This window comes from Osmerus eperlanus, chromosome 1 (assembly GCF_963692335.1).
Source record: "Osmerus eperlanus chromosome 1, fOsmEpe2.1, whole genome shotgun sequence".
NCBI classification, from domain to species: Eukaryota; Metazoa; Chordata; class Actinopteri; order Osmeriformes; family Osmeridae; genus Osmerus; species Osmerus eperlanus.
In genome coordinates this window covers 17,254,122-17,274,520 of record NC_085018.1, presented here as the reverse complement: position 1 = coordinate 17,274,520, position 20,399 = coordinate 17,254,122, and the positions used below count along the sequence as shown (strand labels likewise).

Below are 20,399 nucleotides of genomic sequence, written 5' to 3'. Positions count from 1 at the left end.
CAAATTCACGGACATGGATTATTCCTGTTCGGGGCGGAATGATGCAGCCACATGCAATGACCTGCTTTGAAACCAAGCCAGTGATGCCGTGCAAAAAGGTACACGGACTCGCCTACACACCGTTTCTGGGTCATAGACTAAACTATTTATGAGACAGCCTGCGTTCTGATGTCACACTGCTCGAGGTATCGTTTCTCTTCTCGTTCTCACGTTCTACCTGCCCGCTCGTGATATACCTATCCAGTTTGCAGCCCTTGTAATTCACTCCCATTCCCACTAGCTTCATATTATTGCGTATTCGTGGTTCCATTTATCCTACTATCGGAAAACCATACATTTTTCATTAGACACGTTGCTTTCAATGTTGCATTATCCGAACTATACCCCACTATAAACACCTGAAGCAAAAATATGACACGTTGCTTTCAACGTTGCATTATCCGAACTTTACCCCACTATAAACACCTGAAGCAAAAATATGACAACGTTTTGCCATAAGGTATAGACACCAACACCACAGTCAACCGAACAAGTCTCAGTGACCTTTGTGATTTACATAGCTGAGACTCAATATCCTTTGAAATGGAAGAGAGCTGAGAACATTTCAACTCTGGAATCCATACACTCAGCATCTGCTCAGTGTAGGCCCAGTGGGAAATTCCTGCCCTGGAAGGAAGGGCCAGAGAGTCAAACGGCAGGACCACGCAGAGTTCATAGGTCATTTTAGGAACCAAACAGATGGAGACCAATTCCACGGTTATGCTACAATACAGACAGGAACACAGCGAGGTAATGGGTATGGACTGAAGATGTTTGTAAGCACATCTATTGGGATTTACAGTAAATGCAGTGGTTCTGGTATTTTGATCATACAAGTTGTGACATCTCACATTTGAGAAGAACAGCTTCATTTTTATTTTCATGAATGATGTGTAAGAGGGAACAGGTACAAATCACTGTATGTGATCAGTATTTGTAATAAAAATGGCAGGTAGAATCTTCATTTTCAAACTAAGCTCTCAATTTGGTAATAACTTACAAGTAGAGCTGACATTGCCAATCTCAGTTTTTTCAGCCAAGTAATTATTCAATTGATAAAACTGATGCTACGAGTAGATAGGTGGATTTACCCAGCAAATGTAGTACTTTCAGATAGTGTTCTTGTATGAAAATGGTCTTAGAATCCAATTCCTGTTCATTTGAACTAAGTAACACATTTTCTTATACAACACATAATTGATCCTCTTTAAAGGAAAGTGTGGTAGATCTGACATAACATTGTAGTTCATCTTCAGGTAATTACATCACTTTAATTCAGTGCACGCACTCTATGATATACAAGGCCTGACTTCAATCCACACTTCTGTCAGCCTGTAAGGTCTCTGGGGAGACATCTGTTCCATGAGACAGAAGCCTCTCTCCAGCAGACTGGAGGTTGCGGACAAGGGGCCTTCCTTCAGTTCTCTGCCCATGACGGCCCTGCATCCATCCATATAATGAGGGAAAGAGGAAGAAAGGATCTCCTCACAGATCGCTTCACTCATTCAGTCTGTTGTGCTGAGTTTGCTAGATTCTATAGCAGCTAGAAGATGTTACCATCAAACTCAATTAAGGTCAGTGTCATACAGAAGGCCCCCCTGGTTTCATCATTTGGGAGAGAGATGCACTGACCACTGTCAACACAAACGACACGGAACCCATTCAATATATGAGTTATGATCCCGGGAGGACTATTTCATGTGGTTATTCAAAATATCTATATTTCATGAGCTAAATACCATTCTTATCAAAATTCTATTTTCACCTGAGTTGGTTTCTGAAATTATTCTTGAATAGAATAATTCCACTTCAGTGACTAGATTATGGTGCAGAATATGCAATGCTATGGAAACTGAGTGTAGCCGGTGACTCATTAAAGCCTTGTGAGTGGTGGGGAATCTGAGAGCAGCAAACACTGAGAACACTTGACATGCTGCTCTTGGGACTGTGGCATGAGTCAGACCCTGTAGGTGTTTCTGAGGGAAATGATGGTCTTCTGCCTGGTTGGTAAGGGTCATTAAATGATGGTCTGCTGCCTGGTTGGTAAGGGTCATTAAATGCAAGATACATCTGCATTCATGTAAACCGGTGCAGATTATATTTTATGTGAAGGGTTGATCACAGACATGCATCATGCTTCCTGAGGATGTCTCAAACTCATTTACATTTAGCAGACGCTCTTATCCAGAGCAACTTACAGTAAGTACAGGGACATTCCCCCAAGGCAAGTAGGGTGAAGTGCCTTGCCCAAGGACACAACATCATTTGGCACGGCCAGGAATCGAACTGGCAACCTTCAGATTACTAGCCCGAATCCCTAAAGGCTCAGCCACCTGACACCCCCAGTGATTTACCACTGTTGTCATTAAGGGGGGTTTATAAGGGACACTGACACACATTTTCAGAATAGTTTCTGATGGTTTATGTGCTAAAGTGTGTTGACTACCCTGTACCAAGACAGCGTGTGACATTCTGAGATGGGTCCATCCTTTTCTTTCTGATCCTGTTGTTTCCCTGTGACTTTAATGCACACATTAGTTTTTCTCATGGTATAAGGGACACCTTCACATTAACTCTTTGCTATAGACCCTCAAGTAGGTTTTTATTAGTTTAATGATAAAGCTCCTTGCAATAACACATCAATCAGACTTAGAATGTGGAGTCATCTGAGTCATCACACATCAGCTATAACAGAATGACATCCATAAGATCGCTGTTGTGTTAATGTGCCATGAATGCTTCTTCAGTATGTTAATCTTGGATTTAGAAAGAGACATTTGTACACTAGTAGAGAAATTACATGATACAATTTAGAAGATGATGATTATGGAGGCAAGTCTATCTATGATTTGTTTAATAACAGTGAAAAAGTAGGATAGAACCATGTTATGGCCTGGTGGATGATTTCAAACTGTTTTTCTAAACACTACTACAGCTTCTCTGTCATCTCAATTTGATCAATGAACCGTAAATGCTGTCAAGTGTCACAATCATCATTTTGTGAGAATGGATTTCTGCATGAATCGTCAATGAACTTTCCTCCAGATATTGTAGATCAATACAAAGCAATTGAAGTAGTAGACAGTACTTATGGCTGTTACGTAATACAGCACCAGCCAGCCATAGTAATCAGCAGAGCCTCTAAAGCATTTATCAACAGGAGACATCTGTCATTCCACTGAAGTGCTGTTTGTTATTTCCTCCAGACTTCAATCATCAGAGAAAGTTTTCACAGAACAAGTTCAGAGAGCACCCCTCTCACACACATAAACACTCATAGAGGGACCACCTGCCCCCGCCCCTCTCAGGCCAGCAGAGAACCTGCGCCACGGTTAACAAACGCTCTGCTGGATACAAAGAACCCCTGAGCATTGTTCCTCTCCGCGGGAGGAATTCCACGAAGGGAGCAGCCAGGTGGCTCTCAAGAGAGAGAGCGGACATGGGGACAAGGGCCTAAGAAGGAGAAAGGTGGGGGTGGAAGTAAAACTGAACATAAATAGACATTTTGAAAGAGAGGATTGTGGACATTAAACATCAGACATACTTGTTTTGTTGTGTATAGTGCACAATATAGCCAAATATTCTCAAATCCGTTTACGTGTTAATAGACATGAGAATTGCCTATTTCCTTGCATCGGGCTAACTCTGTGACCCTGCTATGGAACTGTATGGATTGATGGAGCCCACCCCGCTGACGTGTCGTCCAGTGGGTTTTTCACAGTGTCCTGCTGAGGGTTCTGAGCCCAGTGGGCTGTGTGAGTAGAATGTCTGCAGACTGAACACTCAACTCAACCCTGCCAACAACAACTGATGGGGGCAGCAGCAGGAATGCTGGGAAGCGACGGGACAGGGAATGGAGATAACGGGCAGCTTTACAAAGACACACCAGCTGAAATCTCTAAGATAAGAGAATAGCTTTTATTGACTTGGGATGTAATTGCGGAAATAACTTGATTTTGTTTACGACCGACTTTCCAAACACACAAATGTCTTTACTCCATACTCCTGTATCGACAGTATACATACCGTCCTGGAAATTATGTCCCCCTGAGCCATGTGTGATTTTATTTATATTTAGTTTAAAATATGCCACTGCATAACTACCATAATGTCAATTTGATTGAATACTATCCTAGGTCATTCAGTTTACATATGAACTGAAAAATGGAACAGAAACCTTTGAAACTACAAATAATTCCCAGACTGGGCGTAGTCCACCTTGAGTAGTGGAGTTGTTGTGTGTAAACAGAGGAAGACAATACATGGAAAGGACACTGATCTTAAAAGGAACAACAGCAACATGAAGACAGTTGCAGTCAGCACAATACAATTAGAGCAGTGTCTGCTGCAGTAGCCCTTGGCCTTGTGCTTTAATCAGCAGTCGAAGTAAGATGTTACTTAATTGGTCTAGAATTAGAATGTGACTTCAATAAGCTCCTGAATAAACACTTAGCATCCTTCAATAAAAGCCTCATTGGAAATGTCACTGCTGAATGTTAAAACGATCATGAACCTGCATGAAGAACCATTAAAGGTTACTGTCATTTCATTCAATGTGCATCCAAGGGATGCACATTGAATATCTGAAACTTTCCCATGAAACAGTGTACAGTAAATCTACCTGGAATGTCCACAACAACAAAACATAATGAACCAAAGGCATGACAGGAGAAAACACCCCGTGGCTGTTTTTTAGGAAAAACAGATGAAGAATAGACACATTTCTGAAGCATGATATGAATACAAAAATTCATAAAAGCTCCAAAGCCTTTTTAAATGGATATGTGCATTGCACTGTATGTTCATTTAGAAGTAATTGGAATCCGATGCTTTTTGTTTAGACAGCTGGCCAGACTAGTAGAAAACTGGCCTGCATGACCAGTTTGGTTACTTCTTTTTTCAGAACTTCTATGTGAGAATATTTTTCGTATCATACAGTAATGTATCATACAGTATATTGTGGAAAATACTTACAATATCAATACCACCACCTAATACCAAACTTTTTTCTGTAGCTTTCCACCCTGAATCACGGCCTTCAGAGCCTTGCAGGTCTGTCCTCCTATTGGAGCAGCAGACAGGCAGGGATTCAGGAGGCCAGAGGAGTCACACCACAACACCAGGGATCATCCCTATATTATTGATACAGATTTACATCACAGCCACAAATCAGGATAAAGCTGTAACTGATGCTTCTTAGGTAACATTTCAAGGACTGGAAGTAAATGGCACATTTGCCACTAGCAGAATGACAGAACTAGACATGTCCATTTATGACTTGACTGACACACTACCAAGAACAAGTCACAAATCCCCTGTTCAGCTTGGACCTCAGTCAGACACACACTACTGGGGTGACAGATTTGTGGAGTGTGACTGTGCTCTGACAGGATCTGACAGCCAAGTAGATGTAGCCATTTCACACACAAGTCTGTGAGAAGATATAGGCTATAGGAATGAGGATGCATAAACATTCTTAAACTCTTGATTGTTAAAATCACTTATTTTGAAAATCTGGACAAACAGTAAAACATGAAAAGTAAAATCTTGACAACATTTATTTATCCCCTCTTGGAAACATACACTACATAGATCAGTTTAATTCATGCGGAATTATTACAACTGGCACGATGACTGTTTTGCTGTTATGTAAAAGGCCTAGTACACTGACATATTTTAGTAAGTTGATCCAGTGCCAGATTGACAACTGTCAGTATACTTGCATGGACTCTCAAGTAGTCATAGGCCCATTTCATTCAGTACTGAAGCAGTAATCAACATGCAGTTCAAAGCTGGCCAGCAATTGTAACAGAACTGTCAGTTAATCTGTGGGGGCTTGGTCATCAGTTTAATTTAGAGAGCCAGGAGACTCCGAGCAGCTTGAACTGCCAGACCATCCAGTCACACGCAACCTGATGTGGCAGTATGAAAGCTGGTGCTAGTGGCTGTGTGGGTAAGTACATCTCAATTTTTCCCCTTTGATAAATAAATGAAAGCGACAAAAAACTACACTAATTTGCTGCTGCTGTAAAGGAATGTGTGGGTTTTACCGCCCGCCACGGGTTTAGTCTAATCCACACAATCCAGCCCACCCTGTGTTCAACCATGTAACTGATGAATAGGTAGAGTGGGAAGGGAGAGGGGAGGGTGTTGGTCTGGAAATATTAGGTGCACTTTTATGTTGTAGAAAACCACATCTGTGCTGCATCATAAAGGCAGAAGTATGAAAAACTACAGTGATGTTTTGTCATTAGATTATGAGTCTCCTACTGTGACAGTGGAGAGAAGGGGTCACTTCACATTTGACACTGTGTCATATCAGCACCAGAGCCAACTAAAGTCTGAACTTTAGCCAATTATCTTATGTAAGAATACAATTATCCATCAGGAAAAAAAGAAATAAATGATTAAAAAAAAGATTCACTCATGAAAATCTGTTTGGATGCGACTAATACTGATACTGCCCCCTGGTGATGAAAATAAAATGAAGCTTCCTGAATGACAGGCCAGGGTTGGGTTTAGAGATACGCAATATACAAAACCCACTGCACGTGTAAGAATGCATAACACCTACAACTGCATTTTATCCAGTGTTAGAGTATATGGAATTCAGTATTCCATAAGGCCTATTGCTGCAGACCTCAGAGGAAGGAAGTGATAGAACTGTAGTGGGCGTTGTTGGGAGAGAGCAGGGACTGAGCCACCCCGTCTTGGTCACCTGTTCCTCTGGCGGTAAAGGATGAGGAGAATAGGTCCATGACAGCAACAGGGACCGGGCCATTCTCTCCACCAGCCCTCCACCACCAGGCCCTCCAACAGATCCGCTGCCTGCCCCCTCCTCCCCCCCAGGCCTCCAGTTTCCTCCTCAGCAGATACAGGTTCCACACCAGGAAGTGACAGGCAGGCAGGCAGACCAGAGAAAACCCCAGGATACACAGAGACGCAAGAAGGGGGCGCCCTCCAAAATCCAGCATCTTGTAGATGTATGGTTGCCCACTGAGGTTGGTGCACCCTGCCAGCCAATAGGTTACAACAAACAGGATGTAGAGACAGCCAATGAGGAGCTGATAGAGGTAGTGGGCCAGATGGACAGGCGCGGCCGAAAGGAGGTGGTCCAGGAGGGCCTGGGCGGAATTCCCAGCATGCATATTGAGGTTGAAGGCAGAGAGTGGGTGATGCTCTATGGGGTAGTCGAAGCTCCAATAAAGAAAGGAGACAGTGAGGGAGAAGGTACAAGAAAGGCTGTAAAGAATCCACTGCAGTCTCAGCAAGGCACTGAGGTGAGGGGGAAGGAGGACAACACAAAGGGACTCTTCCGGGCTTCCAGGTTCTCTACCAAACTCTATGAAATAATAGCAGGTAATATATCATCAGTATCATTCATGATATAGTTTGAACCATATGATGGGATGGTGCATTTATGTCAAAGACCAACATTGCCCTCATACCTTAAGGATGTCGTATTGATCTAATGGATTGATAAAGGGAGTCTGAGGTTGGTTCACAACATTTTCTAATGCATGTTTATTTCTGCATCTGCCACCTACCTTCACAGCGGTTCTGTGTGTGGTTCCTGCCGAAGCGTCTGACCATAACTGTAACATACAAAAGGTTACAGCAAGCCACCAGGTGGTAGATACATAAGAGGCAGTAGGTAAGGTGGCTGAAAAAGATTAGCCACTTAGGTGTGAGGAACAGCAGGCTGGAATATAAACACCATGCCAGGGTGTACAGCAAAATGGAGAGTCTATAAAGCATCCAGGCCAATGGAGGGATGTTCCACTGTGAGAGAAAGAGAGATGGATAGATGGAGATAATGAGTCACATTCTCACAGTCTGCACCTGCATTTGACAGATTCAAGCCTAGCTGGAGAGTAGCATGGTTCAATAGTGAAGAATACTTTGGAAAGTTGAATGGATGACACCAGTGTGTGTGTGTGTGTGTGTGTGTGTGTGTGTCTACACCTGAGGTTGGAGCAAGAGTTCAGGCCTAACAAGAGAGAGGCGGAGCTTCGTTATTTTGATTTCATTCTTAAACTCTTCCAACCAGCATTGTGCCCAATTCAAACCCATGTGAATAGATGGTTGCAGCTAGTACAAAAAGAAAAGTCTTCTCAAAATCTGTGTTTCATCATCAGCTTCAGTCCAACCAACCACAAGTTTACAACCCAGGAGCCGGCACTGCATGGGCAAAAATAGGTTTACTTCAGGCGTCATGTTAACTAAATTACCCATCATTCAACTCTCATGACTTGACCCAAGTTGAGAGACGACCCACTGTTAGAAATTACTTCACATTCTTGCCACATTTGCTAATAAGATAATTTGATCGAGCAGTAAAACACTTACTGGAGCCCAATTCAATGAATCAGAATGGTGCAAAGTATTTTCCTTTCATTCTATTTCCTTCATTACTCCCTACACAATTTACAAAAATTATTGTTTAGGTATAAGCTATAAGCTGTGCCCTAAGTTAGTTGGAAATGAATCATCTAAGGCTGTTGGGCAAATACGTATGCAACTTAACAAAACTAATTAAACCGCAAATCCATAGCTACCCAAGCTTAAACTAAGACTTTGACTCAAGTAGAGGTCTAACTCTAGACTAAAGTAAGATTTTTAACAAGGCATCTCTACTTTTACTCAAGTATGATTAATGGGTACTCCTTTCACCACACATTCCATTTAAATGCACTTCACAACTGTGTACATGTAATCTATAAACAATATACTGCTGGCACTCCGATGAAACTCTCAAACTCATTTAATAAACAGTATACCTGCTACTTTCCAAAGTTATATTTAAAAAAAGTTGCAAATAAGTCCATCTGGAATGGATAGATTCCAGATTTCAATTAATTCAATATCAGATCTTACCTGTTTTTGCACAAAGCAGGAAAGATGCAGGTAGATACTGCAAGTTGTGAGAATAGTTGTGAGGATAGTTGTGATAGATGCCGTAACGTCTAGATCCGTCTCAGAAATACTTGGCGCCTTCCTTTTAGTCTGCTTACCAGAGCACGCCTTCTTAAAGCATACCTCTCTAACAAACACGAATCCATAGCAGAAATGAACGTATCATGAAACATCACCTCATTTGTGGTTCTGTGGGGAGTGGCTTGACGATGGTGTGGAACACCAATTAAGGACTTTCGAATGTAAAACAAACAAACTGTCAAGTTTTATTGATGTTTTATTTTATCTCTCAAAGACAAACACAGCAGAGTCACACCATTCCTATTCTGTACAACAACAAAAACTATACACACTGTACATTCTCAACAAAATGCTAGAAAGCATTTCATCATGTAAAAAAAAAAAGCATGACACATTCGTACTATGTCATGAATAGTTTGGCCTAGGAACAGATCTGTCAGATACCTTCAACATCAGTTTCTCACCCCACTAACCCCCCCCCCCCAACCCAAATCAGGAGCTTTTCATTAACCAAAAATATACCGAATTGTTGGATATTCAATTATAACGAAACATCTGGAATAAACACAAGGCAGTAGTAAATTATATTCAATAAACGATGTATCTCGTATTGTTCAAATTGTGAAAAAGCAGGTAGATGGTTTACTCTATTTCAGTAAAGCGTGCAAACATGGCTTTGCGAACAGCATCCTTGTAGGTGTCAGATGCTGAGAGTTCATAGGAGCTTCCTTTAATGCCCAAGCCTGTACCCTTTGTCCTTAATGAGGCCTGCGGAGGAGGGGGAGAGAGAGAGGAAGAGGAGGAGAAAGGGGGAAAGAAAGGTAGATGTTTATTGAAGCAGACAGACTGGGTAGAGTTATGCTTCAGGTAGCTCTGCTAATTGGGCTTCTTCACAAAGTGAGCGTGCATGCTCGCATCTGTAAGGAGGAGCCTGGGGAGCCGTGGTGGGATCACACCACACCAACAACACCGTCTCCAGGTGACATGTGTTCCTGGGTCTGGGCTGACTCACCGAGATGGGCGCTGTGATGCCCTGCTGGTTGCGCCCCAGACCCTTGCCCTCCTGCCAGCCCATGGCCTGCAGCATCTTGTTGCCGATGTTGTCACTCGTGAGGCCATCTTTCGTGGGCTGCTCATAGTTCCTGTGAGGGAGGGCAGAGGGGATGATGAGTGTCCTGGAACTACTGGTATGTTGCAGGGTCAAATAAAAGGAAGGTCTAAAAATGCTCTTCAGAAAGCAGGGTAGGTAAGTTTGATGAAACTCCTCATTTTGGCTTGAGTTTGAAAATATAAAACCCAAAACGCATGTACTGACTAGTGTTTATTACAGTCCTGTGACGGCCACAGATACCAGGTGTATTCTATTTTACTGTCAGAGCATTTGATTTATTGATTGCCATCAGGATGTGTCATATCAGAAGTTTATTTAATCAAATATGACAAAAAGTGCTTCTAAAAAACATGCCCTACCCTGCTTTTAACCTGTTTAACCTGTTCAATTTCCCCATGGGGATATGTAGTACCTATCTATCCATACAAAACTGTTTTAAATGGTTTAAGACTCACACAGTTGGGGTGGGAGGCTGATAGAATTTCTTCTTCTTCGGTGCTGGAGGTTCAGGAACTCCATATTTTTCCCTTCGTTCAGCAGCCCTGTCTCGATACTTCAGCTTATATCAGGAAAAAAAAGAATTTTAATTAGAAGACATCTATATTCAAGTAATCTACACATTTTACAATTCATCAAAGTGCTAATACCTCCGTCTCCTTCCTCTCCAATTCCTCAAGTTCCGCCTCTGATAGTTTAGATCGTCTGTGAATTTCCATGTTTTGCTAAAAATAAATGAACAAGAACATTATGGGTTAAGGTATCGCATCTTTGAGTCAATTCCATTCACAAGTCATTTTCACATCTTCGAGAATACACTGTACTTTCTCACCTTGCGCTAAAGGGACAATTCTGGCCCCATGAGCAGATGGCTAGGCCAAAAATACACAGTGACTCAGTGAGCCTGCCGTTTGGCCATCCTACCTTGTGCAAGTCAGAGAGCTGTTGGTGGCGCAGCAAGGCCTCTTTGTTGGGGAACTGTCGTCGGCAGAGCAGGCAGGCCATCTTGTTCCAGTCCATCAGCTTGTCACTTCCTTCCTCAGACCGCTCAAAGGACGCCGCCGCTGCCTCCTCTGGGTCACTGTCCCCACTGTAGGCTGCCACCAGGCCACTCTGAAACACACATCACATCAAACCTCTCCTCCAAGCACCCCCTCCTACTGACTCAGTGCTGTCTGAGCCAACAACTCACCTTGGCTGGGATCACCAGTTCTGCACTCTTCACCTGCTCAGGGGGCAGCATCAGGGGCTGGGCCTCAAACCCTGCACCATGCTGCCAGAGGAAAACACACAGGCTCAGTTACTGCTCCACCTATCCCTTTCAAACACTCAAACCTGGCTTTAAAATATACCACAGGACTCATACTGATCGTCATCATAACCTATGATAAAACACTCGCAACTCACAATGACACAGGGAATTCCATGAACAAATGAAAGGAGTAGATACCTTCTCGAACAGTGTGAAGCCAGCGTCGGCCGCAGCAGACTCCCTCTTCTCCTCCTCCCTGCCCTGCAAGGTCTGGAAGCCGCTCTTGAAGCTCTCCTTCTGCTTGTTCAGACTCTTTGCCCAGCGCTCCATATCTTTAGCAATCTGGAATTAGATGGGGGAAACAGATATTACAGTCATCTCAACTAAGAAAGCTAGTTGTCATAATTGATCTGCATGGAAATGATCATTCATGACACATTGGTACACACTGAACCCTGGGTTGGCCCAATACATCCACAGGGGGTCAATCTTCAATCCCTTTACCTGCTGTGCAGACTTGCTCTTGGGCTTGTCCTTCTTCTCCTTGGCCTCTTTCCCAGGTGTGGTGGAGGCCTGCGCTGTGGAGCTGGAGGCAGCAGCCTGCTCTGAGCTGCCCTCTGCTGGGGCTGCTGCTGCTGGGGCAGGGACGTACGCCTGCTGCTCACTATCCCAGTACAGGTACTGCTGGGTCTGGGAGTTGTAGTAGTACTACAGCAAACACACAGGGACAATCAGTCAGGTCATGCTCTTTGACGGAGCAGAAGTGACGAGGGGAGGGGGGGGGGGGGTGGTAGCGGGTCTTCCTACCTGGCTGTTGGAATCATAGTACAGACCAGTCTGTTGGTCATAGTAGTACCCTGACGCCTCATCATACTGGTAGGTAGAGATGTCAGGAACAACTGGGAGGTGAAGGAGGAGAGAAGCGGTGTGTGAGTGGCTGCTGACTGTCCGGAGCACTTCCCCCTCCACCCATGTCTCAAGGTGCTGGGAGTGTGTTACAGCCCAAACAGCAGCCTGGCCCTCTACCCAGTGACGAGCTCCATCCTACCGTGGGTTTTGTCAGTGGGAGCAGCGCTGGGAGCAGCGCTGGCAGCCGCAGAGGGTGCAGCCGTACCCAGGGCTGAGGAGGGAACCAGGACTGCTGCCTGGTGGGCCACGTCTAGGTGACCTAGCAGCGGGTGAGACTGCTGGGGAAGACAAGAGAGGAACAAGAGTCATTTGGTACGTGCGACCATGCATGTATGCACGGGACAGGTGTGCGTCAAGGTTTTCTGCCCAAGGTTACCTGCAGCGCTGTCTGAGTGAGGATGTGAGGCTGGTAGACTTGGGCGGTCTGGGACACAACCACCCCTGCGGCTGAAGGGATCAGAGTCTTCACTCCTGGGGCAGCTGCCAAGAGAGACCAGGCCAACTGATCACTTGTCACACCACTGACATCCAATTTAGAATTGTTTTCTCAATCAATTATTATTGCTCCAGTTATTTCATGTTGTGGAGTAGGATTCTAACCTCCTAATATTCCATCCCCAAGAGAAGTAGTGGCCAGTCCTTCCAGCTGGGGCCACGGCTGGTAGTTCTGCCAACACATGCAACACTCAGTAAACACAGACAGTCTGATTCAATTGATTAGTATGTTGATGGGCCTCCTGCCACTGACCTGTGTGTACTGCCTGTAGCCCTCCTGCAGGGCGCCATACTCTGTGGTTGCACCCAGTCCCTGCTGAAGCTGAAGGACAAGGGAGCAGGGTGTATTAGGAGAGAGAGAGAATGCAAGAGAGAACAAACCAAAGGACACATGAACAGAGCAGCAGGAACGCTGCAGTACCTGGCTGGAGGACCACTGGGCAGCAGCGATGGCGGTGCTCGCAACAGAGAAGGCACTGACTCTGCTCCCATCTGGCGTCAACAGGTCTCTGACGGGGGGGACGCCAAACACAATCACTTGTATATGTAGAATGAGTTACTCATAGACACAATTTCTTAGCATGTAGGATCACGCAATTATGGGATGAACCCAAAGGGAGACAGCAATAAAAAAGGCCTGATTATTCGGATGACTCACTTCCTGGCACTCTTGGCGTAGTCTACACCTATGGTCTTCCCATCCAGTTTGAGAGGAGGCTGTAGGCCCTGGAGAATGGTGAGAAGCTGGGAGGCCTCCTGCAATGGAAAACATCAGCCAGTGCATCAGCCACCACACCTTCCCCAGTAACCTCAGTACCCGTGACATTGAGGAGATATGGAGTAACAACATACTAGTGGAGAAGAGAGCTGCACGAAGGCAAAGCCTCGGTTCTGTCCGGTCTGCTTGTCTTTGATGAGACGGATGTTGCCGGCAGAAAGGTGGGCGTAGGGAGCCAGCATGGTCAGGATAGCCTCAACGCTGCTCAGGGGGGCGATGTTCCTCAGAATGATAGCTGTCAAAGACAAGGACAGTCGAATGAATCCTACTGTTGTCCGACTTATCCATTCGATTGGGTTGGTTTTGAAAAGCTACTTTTTTAGACTCACTGTCTCCATAGAAATCTCCGGTGTGTTGAGGCTCTGTGTTGACACCACTGGGACCAGCAGACTCTCCCTCTAGAAAACACAGCACATCACCATCAGGGTGGATCCTCAGCAAGTATGGCCAGGGGCCCAGCCTCTGGACTTTCACACCAACTGTTTGGAACATGTAGTGCAGGAACGTTGTCCCAAACCAGCCCCTAAGACCTAAGTGGGTTAGGTTTGGGTTCTAAATAGCAGCAATCATCTAAAAGGGTATTGGAGCTAATGCTACACTTCTACTCAGAATTATAGTAGTACACATAGTAAATGTTAGGACTTTATTTGAAACAGAGCCCCAGTCGGGGGAGTATTAAAGGAATAACGCGGTACATGTTCTGAAGGGTACAGTGCCTATTACCATCACCCTTACATCTCATGTGGCTTCTCTTGCTGCAGGGTGCCACATGGGGGTGCAAGTCCACATGGGGGTGGGGGGGGGGCTACACTCACCAACTTTGACTGCTCCACACCTGAAGCACTTCAGCCTCTTCCGGAAATTGTACAGGCCGCACTGCAAGCAACCGGTCACATTGTTTTTATTCAGTTGCATGTAACTAAAAAAGGTCAAATCTGCAACTTGGGTAAAGCTGTCTGCCAGAGAGGCAGTCTGAGGGCCATGTCTTCAAAGTAAATAGAATCTCTGGATACCCATATGTTCACAAACACAGATTATACCTCCTGGTGTTGAAACTCAGCTTTTTGGCCGTACAAAATAGAGGGGTTCTCAGAGGCTGTTGGGAAGGCATACTTACAGAGTTGCACAGCCAGTTTTCAAACTTGTGTTTCCGATTGCTGTAGTGACAGGCTATGCTCTTCCCCTGGATCTCCAACTGGTTCTGTAAGGGATCAAACAAAACCAGTTATTTCAGCCCTCCAAACGCACACAGCCACACGGGCTGGTGAGGTCCTGATACTATCCCACCCCATGAGAGCAGGGTAGGACAATGAGTGGCTAGGCTCACACTCACTTAGGCAGAGCACCTCAGAGAATACAGGGGACAGGTGAGGGAGAGAAAGAGAGTGAGATACAGGGAGATATAGCAAGAGAAAGAGATCAATAGGTATGTAGGAGTGAGTATGTATGCGCTCAAGAGGACTCTAGCAGTGTGTCGGACCGGAGTGCTGCCAGCCCGTCCTTGACCCATCCCCTCGTCTTCGGACATTAAGGTGGAGGTGTGAGATGGGCCAAGAGACAGAGCTGGAGCAGTGTGTGCTATGAAACACTGGGGCAGCCATGGCTAAACATGACTATTTCAGACACTCAGAACCTGTTAGCACCTACACTCTAAATTAAATGGAAATTCCTCTACTTGAACAATCCTATTTTAGGTTTAAGATAGGTTGTCTTGAATAACATTTTATGCCCCATTTTTTGACTAAATACTTAAGACGCTTAATAATATTATTTTCGGCTTAATAAGTTCTGAATGCTTTCCTCGACAAGCTATGGTAGTTATACAACGATTTACTACCTGAGATTTACTTAAACTTCTCTATGCAGCACCCTTAGCAAAATGTTATTAATACAGCAAATAAAGCTCAAATGGGCAGTTTCAGTTATTTCGGGCTCTGAACTCCTGGAGAGAGTCTAGACTTTGTGATTGTTGAAGCAACCTGATTGGTCTCCATCCATCGGGTAGCATCTTGCAAGTGATAAAACTCCACGAAGGCGAAACCTCGGCTTATACCTAGAGACAGCATTCAAATATAGACGGGAGGTGTGTTAGTCAGAATGCTATGGAACAACATTTAAACTCTCTGTCACAGTCTTCTGCAGAGATCATGATAGGTGAAACAGTGGGGGGGACTCTTTGAAGAGGTTGGAAGGGGAGTGGGGGTGCCCTTTACTATAACATGAAAGGCCTCAGATGATTGATTGGCTGTCAATTATTTACACAAAAGGTCAGATACATATCCTTACCTGATTTCAGCAGCTATACTCTGATAATAATTGACAGAGTAAAAACACTGTGCAAAAAGACCAATTATGGTTTACCTGCTATGGTAATGTAAATGGTATTTGAGACACTAGTTGAGGGAGGTCAGGATTGTTGGATGTAGAGTGTGGGGCCAAGTTTAAGGCCCCACTGACAAACCCTCACCTGTTCTCTTCTTCATCAGACGGATGTCCACAGGCTGGGGTCCCTGCAGCTGCTCGAGGGCTACCCGGATCTGAAACACATGAGACAAGTCTTTCAGAACTGTTCCGTAACTTGAAATGAAGCCCACTGGTTGTCATTATTGGTGTTGCTGATTTACAGCTACCCATAGGAATCCTTACATCCTCCTCTATGACGTTGAGGGACAGGCCCCTGAGCATGATAGTTTTGCTCTCCTCCTCCTGCTCCATCCTGTAGTCGGGGTCCTGGTCCTGGTAATCACCATCAGAGTGATAACCATCTTCCGATCTGTCACTGTTATGTCGCTTTCTCCCCCTCTGCAGGATCAAGTTATAATGCAATCAACTCAAGAGGACTTTAACCTTTACATCAGAAACTTAGTGGGAGTGTAATTGGCTTAATTAGAATTTGATTCCTGGCATGCACCTCTGGGCTTTCTCTGTCTCTGCGATCTTCATATCGATCTCTTTGTCTTTCATCTCCCCAGCGCCGATCATAGTCCCTTTCTGGGTCTCTGTCCCGTCTCTCACGCCACTCTGAGTCCTCGCGACCCCCATCAGAACCATATCTCCCGCTACGTTCACTGCGACCTAATCTGTTGGCAAAAACCGAACCCAGACATGAAAGATTACTCAAAGACAGTAAAAAAGTTTCTATATAAATAGTTTTAGAAAGTTACATTTCAATGCCACGAGGGAACCCTATACCTTTTATCTGCTCCCATGGTAAAGTGTTGGGAAGTTTGCAGTACTGTGGAAGAGTAGGCCTCAGCGTTAAACAATGTTAAGCATGTCATATATAGCTATAGCCTATATAAAACACCAAATTATTTTAGCTAATTGCATGCTAGAGTAAAGGTTACACATGCAACAACTGTGGACAACACACAACTCAGACGAGCTTGTCTGGACTGAAGACAATGTACTAGGCTAGGCTATTGGCTAGCTAATCACCTATGTGGCTAGCCTCCTAGCCATCTCTTCATTACACAATTTCAAATGTCAAACGTAAAACCAAATTTTAAATGGCTACCTGGTTACCTAATAATTGAGTATACTGCCAAACTAGTTCATAACATACAAGTCAGATAACTAAGTAGCTAAAATAATTGTTAGAGCTAGTTTTATGGTAGCTAGCCTCGTCCCTGTCAGTATGGCGTAATAAGCTAGCTCGACTCTAGACAGCAACTGTGGTACTACTACTAGTAGTACTAGCTAGCAAACGTTAGCCCCTTGCTACGTAAGCGTTAAATACCTTTTCACTCCAAATTTGGCCACACTCGTCAAAAGATACACGAACGCTGCAAACGATAATGGCCTAGATTCGTCTATATTATTCCTCCAACTCAGTTCATCATATAGTGTTGATCCCCTAACGCTAGGTGACTCGCTAAAGTGGGGCTGTTGTTGTGTCTGATTAAAGATGGCGATGTTTACGACGAGGGACGCCCTTGCAGCGGCTGCTTCTTCTGGGCTTCTTCTTCAAATTTGCTTTGCAATGCTGCTGCCGTCAACATACTAGTTAGCTATCCTCGGCTGCCAATGTCAATGACTTCCACTTTTGTGGGTTTTAGTTTTAAAGAAGATTACGAGCAATACATGTTTTTCTGACTAGTAACGCATTTGCGCACTGTAGGCCTACCAGTTTAAGAAACAGTCAAATATTTTCTTATATTGATAATAGGCCTATGGTGATGGATCGATGTGGATGTCACGTGTTGACGCTCAAACGTGCACAGCACAACAAGCATGCACAAATTCAAAGACCTTGAAAAAGCCTCATACAAAGTATATGAATTTTAAAATAAGTTTATTACATTTGGAGGAAAAAAAAACCCTGAAAATACAATTATTTTACAAGCACACAAGGAGGGGACAGATAAGCAGAATATCCACAGTTCAAGAGCTGACTAAAAGATTTGGCACTTCCTCTCCCTGTGGCCCACATTATCTTTAAACTGTTAAGAGGAAGGGTATCTGTTCATGGATTGTATGACATAGTTGCTTCACAATATTAGATGGAAAACCTCACATAATCACTTAAGCATGAACTGAATGGTGACCCCAAACGTTGCTATAAGATCGTATGAGTTTCATATATATACTTTTTTATAGACGTCTCATGTAGTTATGTTCATTTATGATAACATTACAGTAAGTACAGTCTCACTGTCCAAATTAAAAGACTTGACATACAATAGAAATTAATGTTAACACCGTTGTATTGTTTTATACCTAAATGCGTGCCTGAATTTGTTATTTATAATTAATAGGCTATTGAAACTATTAGGCTATATAATGTTCACCATCCAGTTGCCGTGGCCCCAAAGATTCATTCAAGAATGTGAGGAGGTGTTGCGTGGTTTGACAGCATACAAAACTGTAAAAATACATAGTTAAAAAAGGATAAACATTATGGAAGTGGACACATGTAGGCGGCAATCCTCTGTCAGGCCACGAACACCCAGTCCATCACACATCTTGATTTAGGTCAAAGTCTCTCCCTTTGTGACCTAAACAAACATGACATTGTTAAACACTGACACTACCAATTTTTCCCACAAATGACTACACACTTAAATATACTTACCCTGGCCTCAATGTACTCAATTCTCCTTTCCAGTGCAGTCAACTTTTCATTCAGAGTGGCCAAACGGGACCGGCAGGACATATCTAAAGGAATTTAAATAAATAAAAAACACATTATTGTCTGACCTTTGTAAACGAGTACAGTACTGTACATTCTAAACGTCAGTTTGCACATGAAAAGCAACAAATACCCCTGTACGTTGCTAGTAGGATATACCTATTACTGATTATGATAGTCTTTTAAGCTGTATAGCTATCTTACGGTTATTTTACAGTATGAGAGCTAGTGACTGCAAAAATAGTTGCTTCTGTTATGTGATGCCTGGTCCAGACATTTGCCCAGACAGTAGCAGCCCCTCCCAACCAGCTAGCCGGCGAGCTAGTTCCCAATTATGAAATGCGCAAATCACCACGACAGACACATTCTTAAAAACAGTAGGCTGGATCAATTCCATTTATAATTCTAAAAAGGTCTATTTGTTATTTCCTTTCTAAGGAATTATATCTACTCAATGCAAAAAATGAATACTAGAGCACTACGAAGAGTTTGGGTTAGATTGATTATGTAGCACACTGCTGCGGGGCACTACAATATCCCCATCAAATACAAGCTCCCGACTACCACAACTCGGCGGTGTACCGCGGGGTTGGCCCAGCAATTCGTCAGTGAGCCCAGTAAGCGAGCATGCTAACGGCAAGCTACATAAACTGTCCACGCTACGCTAGTTGTTTAGATGTTGGATTGACAGCATATATGTTCGATATACCTAAATTAAAATATCAAAACCCAAACTAAAACCACGTTAACAGCTAACTGCCTAAGGAAACCATATGTTGAAACAGTATTAGCTGGCTACTTACTGTACAGTAGTTAGCGACTTAGCCGAGCGAATAGGCCGCTCGCATACTGTACTAGTATAGCAATACAGAAATATGATGATGATAGATACTTGCCAAAAGAATTGAGAAAATCTGCTATTTTCTTGATGCTGCTAGTGATAACTTCAATATATTCTCGATTTGCCCAATCCTGGTGGATCTCTCTCTGAACAGGATCTTCCTGGCCTGCCATTGTCGCTAGCTAGAGGGTGTATGTAGCTAGCTATGTTTTATTTTTCTGAAGATGCTGCTTCTGTATTTAGTCAACCCCACCTCAATTCCCATTGATTGACCTGCAGATGGCAGCAAACACCACTAGAACTTCTAGGAGGAGGCCAAAATGGTAAATGTTCCAAAAATGTTTTGAGAAATCATGTAGGCCTAAAATAACGTTTTATAATAAATTAATAAAATATACCGCCTAGGCTAGTTTTAAATAATTTCATTAGGCTCTAGATACGTTTTATCCAGTTGGATACACTTAGGCCATATAGTCAAGTTAGCAGTGGCGATTTTAGACCCTTTTTAGGGGCGCTCAAGCACCCCTAAAAAAATAAATAAATAAACATTATCATTGTTTATTATCATTTGATGCTGGTAGTTCATGAAGAAAGGGAAATCCTTATTTTTTTCATTCAATATTTTGCATAATAATAAATAAATGTATTAATTGTTATCCAGTGAAATTAGGGATTTATTAGCAAGGAGGTTTAACACTTTTGGCACTGTATTCATGTTGTATTCTAATTGGGGGCTGAGCACCCCTAAAGGTCTGATCCTAGAATCGCCCCTGCAAGTTAATCATATCTGGCCTTATGTTTTGGCCTACACATCTCCACGTTCCATCATGATTGCAAGCGTTTGAGTGTTGACAACATTCTAATATATTTTTTTATTTTTTAGTATTTTGAGTTGCCTTCATAGAATAG

At 43.6% G+C, this 20,399-nt stretch overlaps 2 protein-coding genes across 3 annotated transcripts; both read right to left on the bottom strand.

Annotated features, from left to right (window-relative positions):
- Window positions 1-9,214: 9,214 nt before the first annotated feature.
- On the bottom strand, window positions 9,215-17,679 carry LOC134023064 (RNA-binding protein 5-like). Of its 2 annotated transcripts, none has more exons than XM_062464886.1 (25): window positions 17,258-17,679; window positions 16,711-16,753; window positions 16,430-16,598; window positions 16,165-16,320; window positions 15,986-16,055; window positions 15,498-15,571; window positions 14,636-14,719; window positions 14,334-14,394; window positions 13,848-13,916; window positions 13,593-13,753; window positions 13,399-13,496; window positions 13,162-13,249; window positions 12,994-13,062; window positions 12,846-12,912; window positions 12,622-12,725; window positions 12,385-12,523; window positions 12,144-12,235; window positions 11,841-12,044; window positions 11,535-11,678; window positions 11,277-11,357; window positions 11,009-11,197; window positions 10,735-10,809; window positions 10,543-10,646; window positions 9,989-10,118; window positions 9,215-9,744 (listed from the first exon to the last, which is right to left on the bottom strand). In XM_062464886.1, exons 2-25 carry the CDS (start codon window positions 16,725-16,727, stop codon window positions 9,619-9,621), a joined length of 2,571 nt encoding a protein of 856 aa, XP_062320870.1. In that variant the 5' UTR covers window positions 16,728-16,753; window positions 17,258-17,679; the 3' UTR covers window positions 9,215-9,618. The 2 variants fall into 2 exon arrangements, with proteins under 2 accessions (XP_062320870.1, XP_062320875.1); XM_062464891.1 differs by having other exon boundaries at window positions 12,385-12,520.
- Window positions 17,680-17,795: 116 nt separating this feature from the next.
- On the bottom strand, window positions 17,796-19,741 carry brk1 (BRICK1 subunit of SCAR/WAVE actin nucleating complex). Its single transcript, XM_062464873.1, has 3 exons — window positions 19,546-19,741; window positions 18,593-18,675; window positions 17,796-18,515 (listed from the first exon to the last, which is right to left on the bottom strand). Exons 1-3 carry the CDS (start codon window positions 19,661-19,663, stop codon window positions 18,489-18,491), a joined length of 228 nt encoding a protein of 75 aa, XP_062320857.1. The 5' UTR covers window positions 19,664-19,741; the 3' UTR covers window positions 17,796-18,488.
- Window positions 19,742-20,399: the final 658 nt, after the last annotated feature.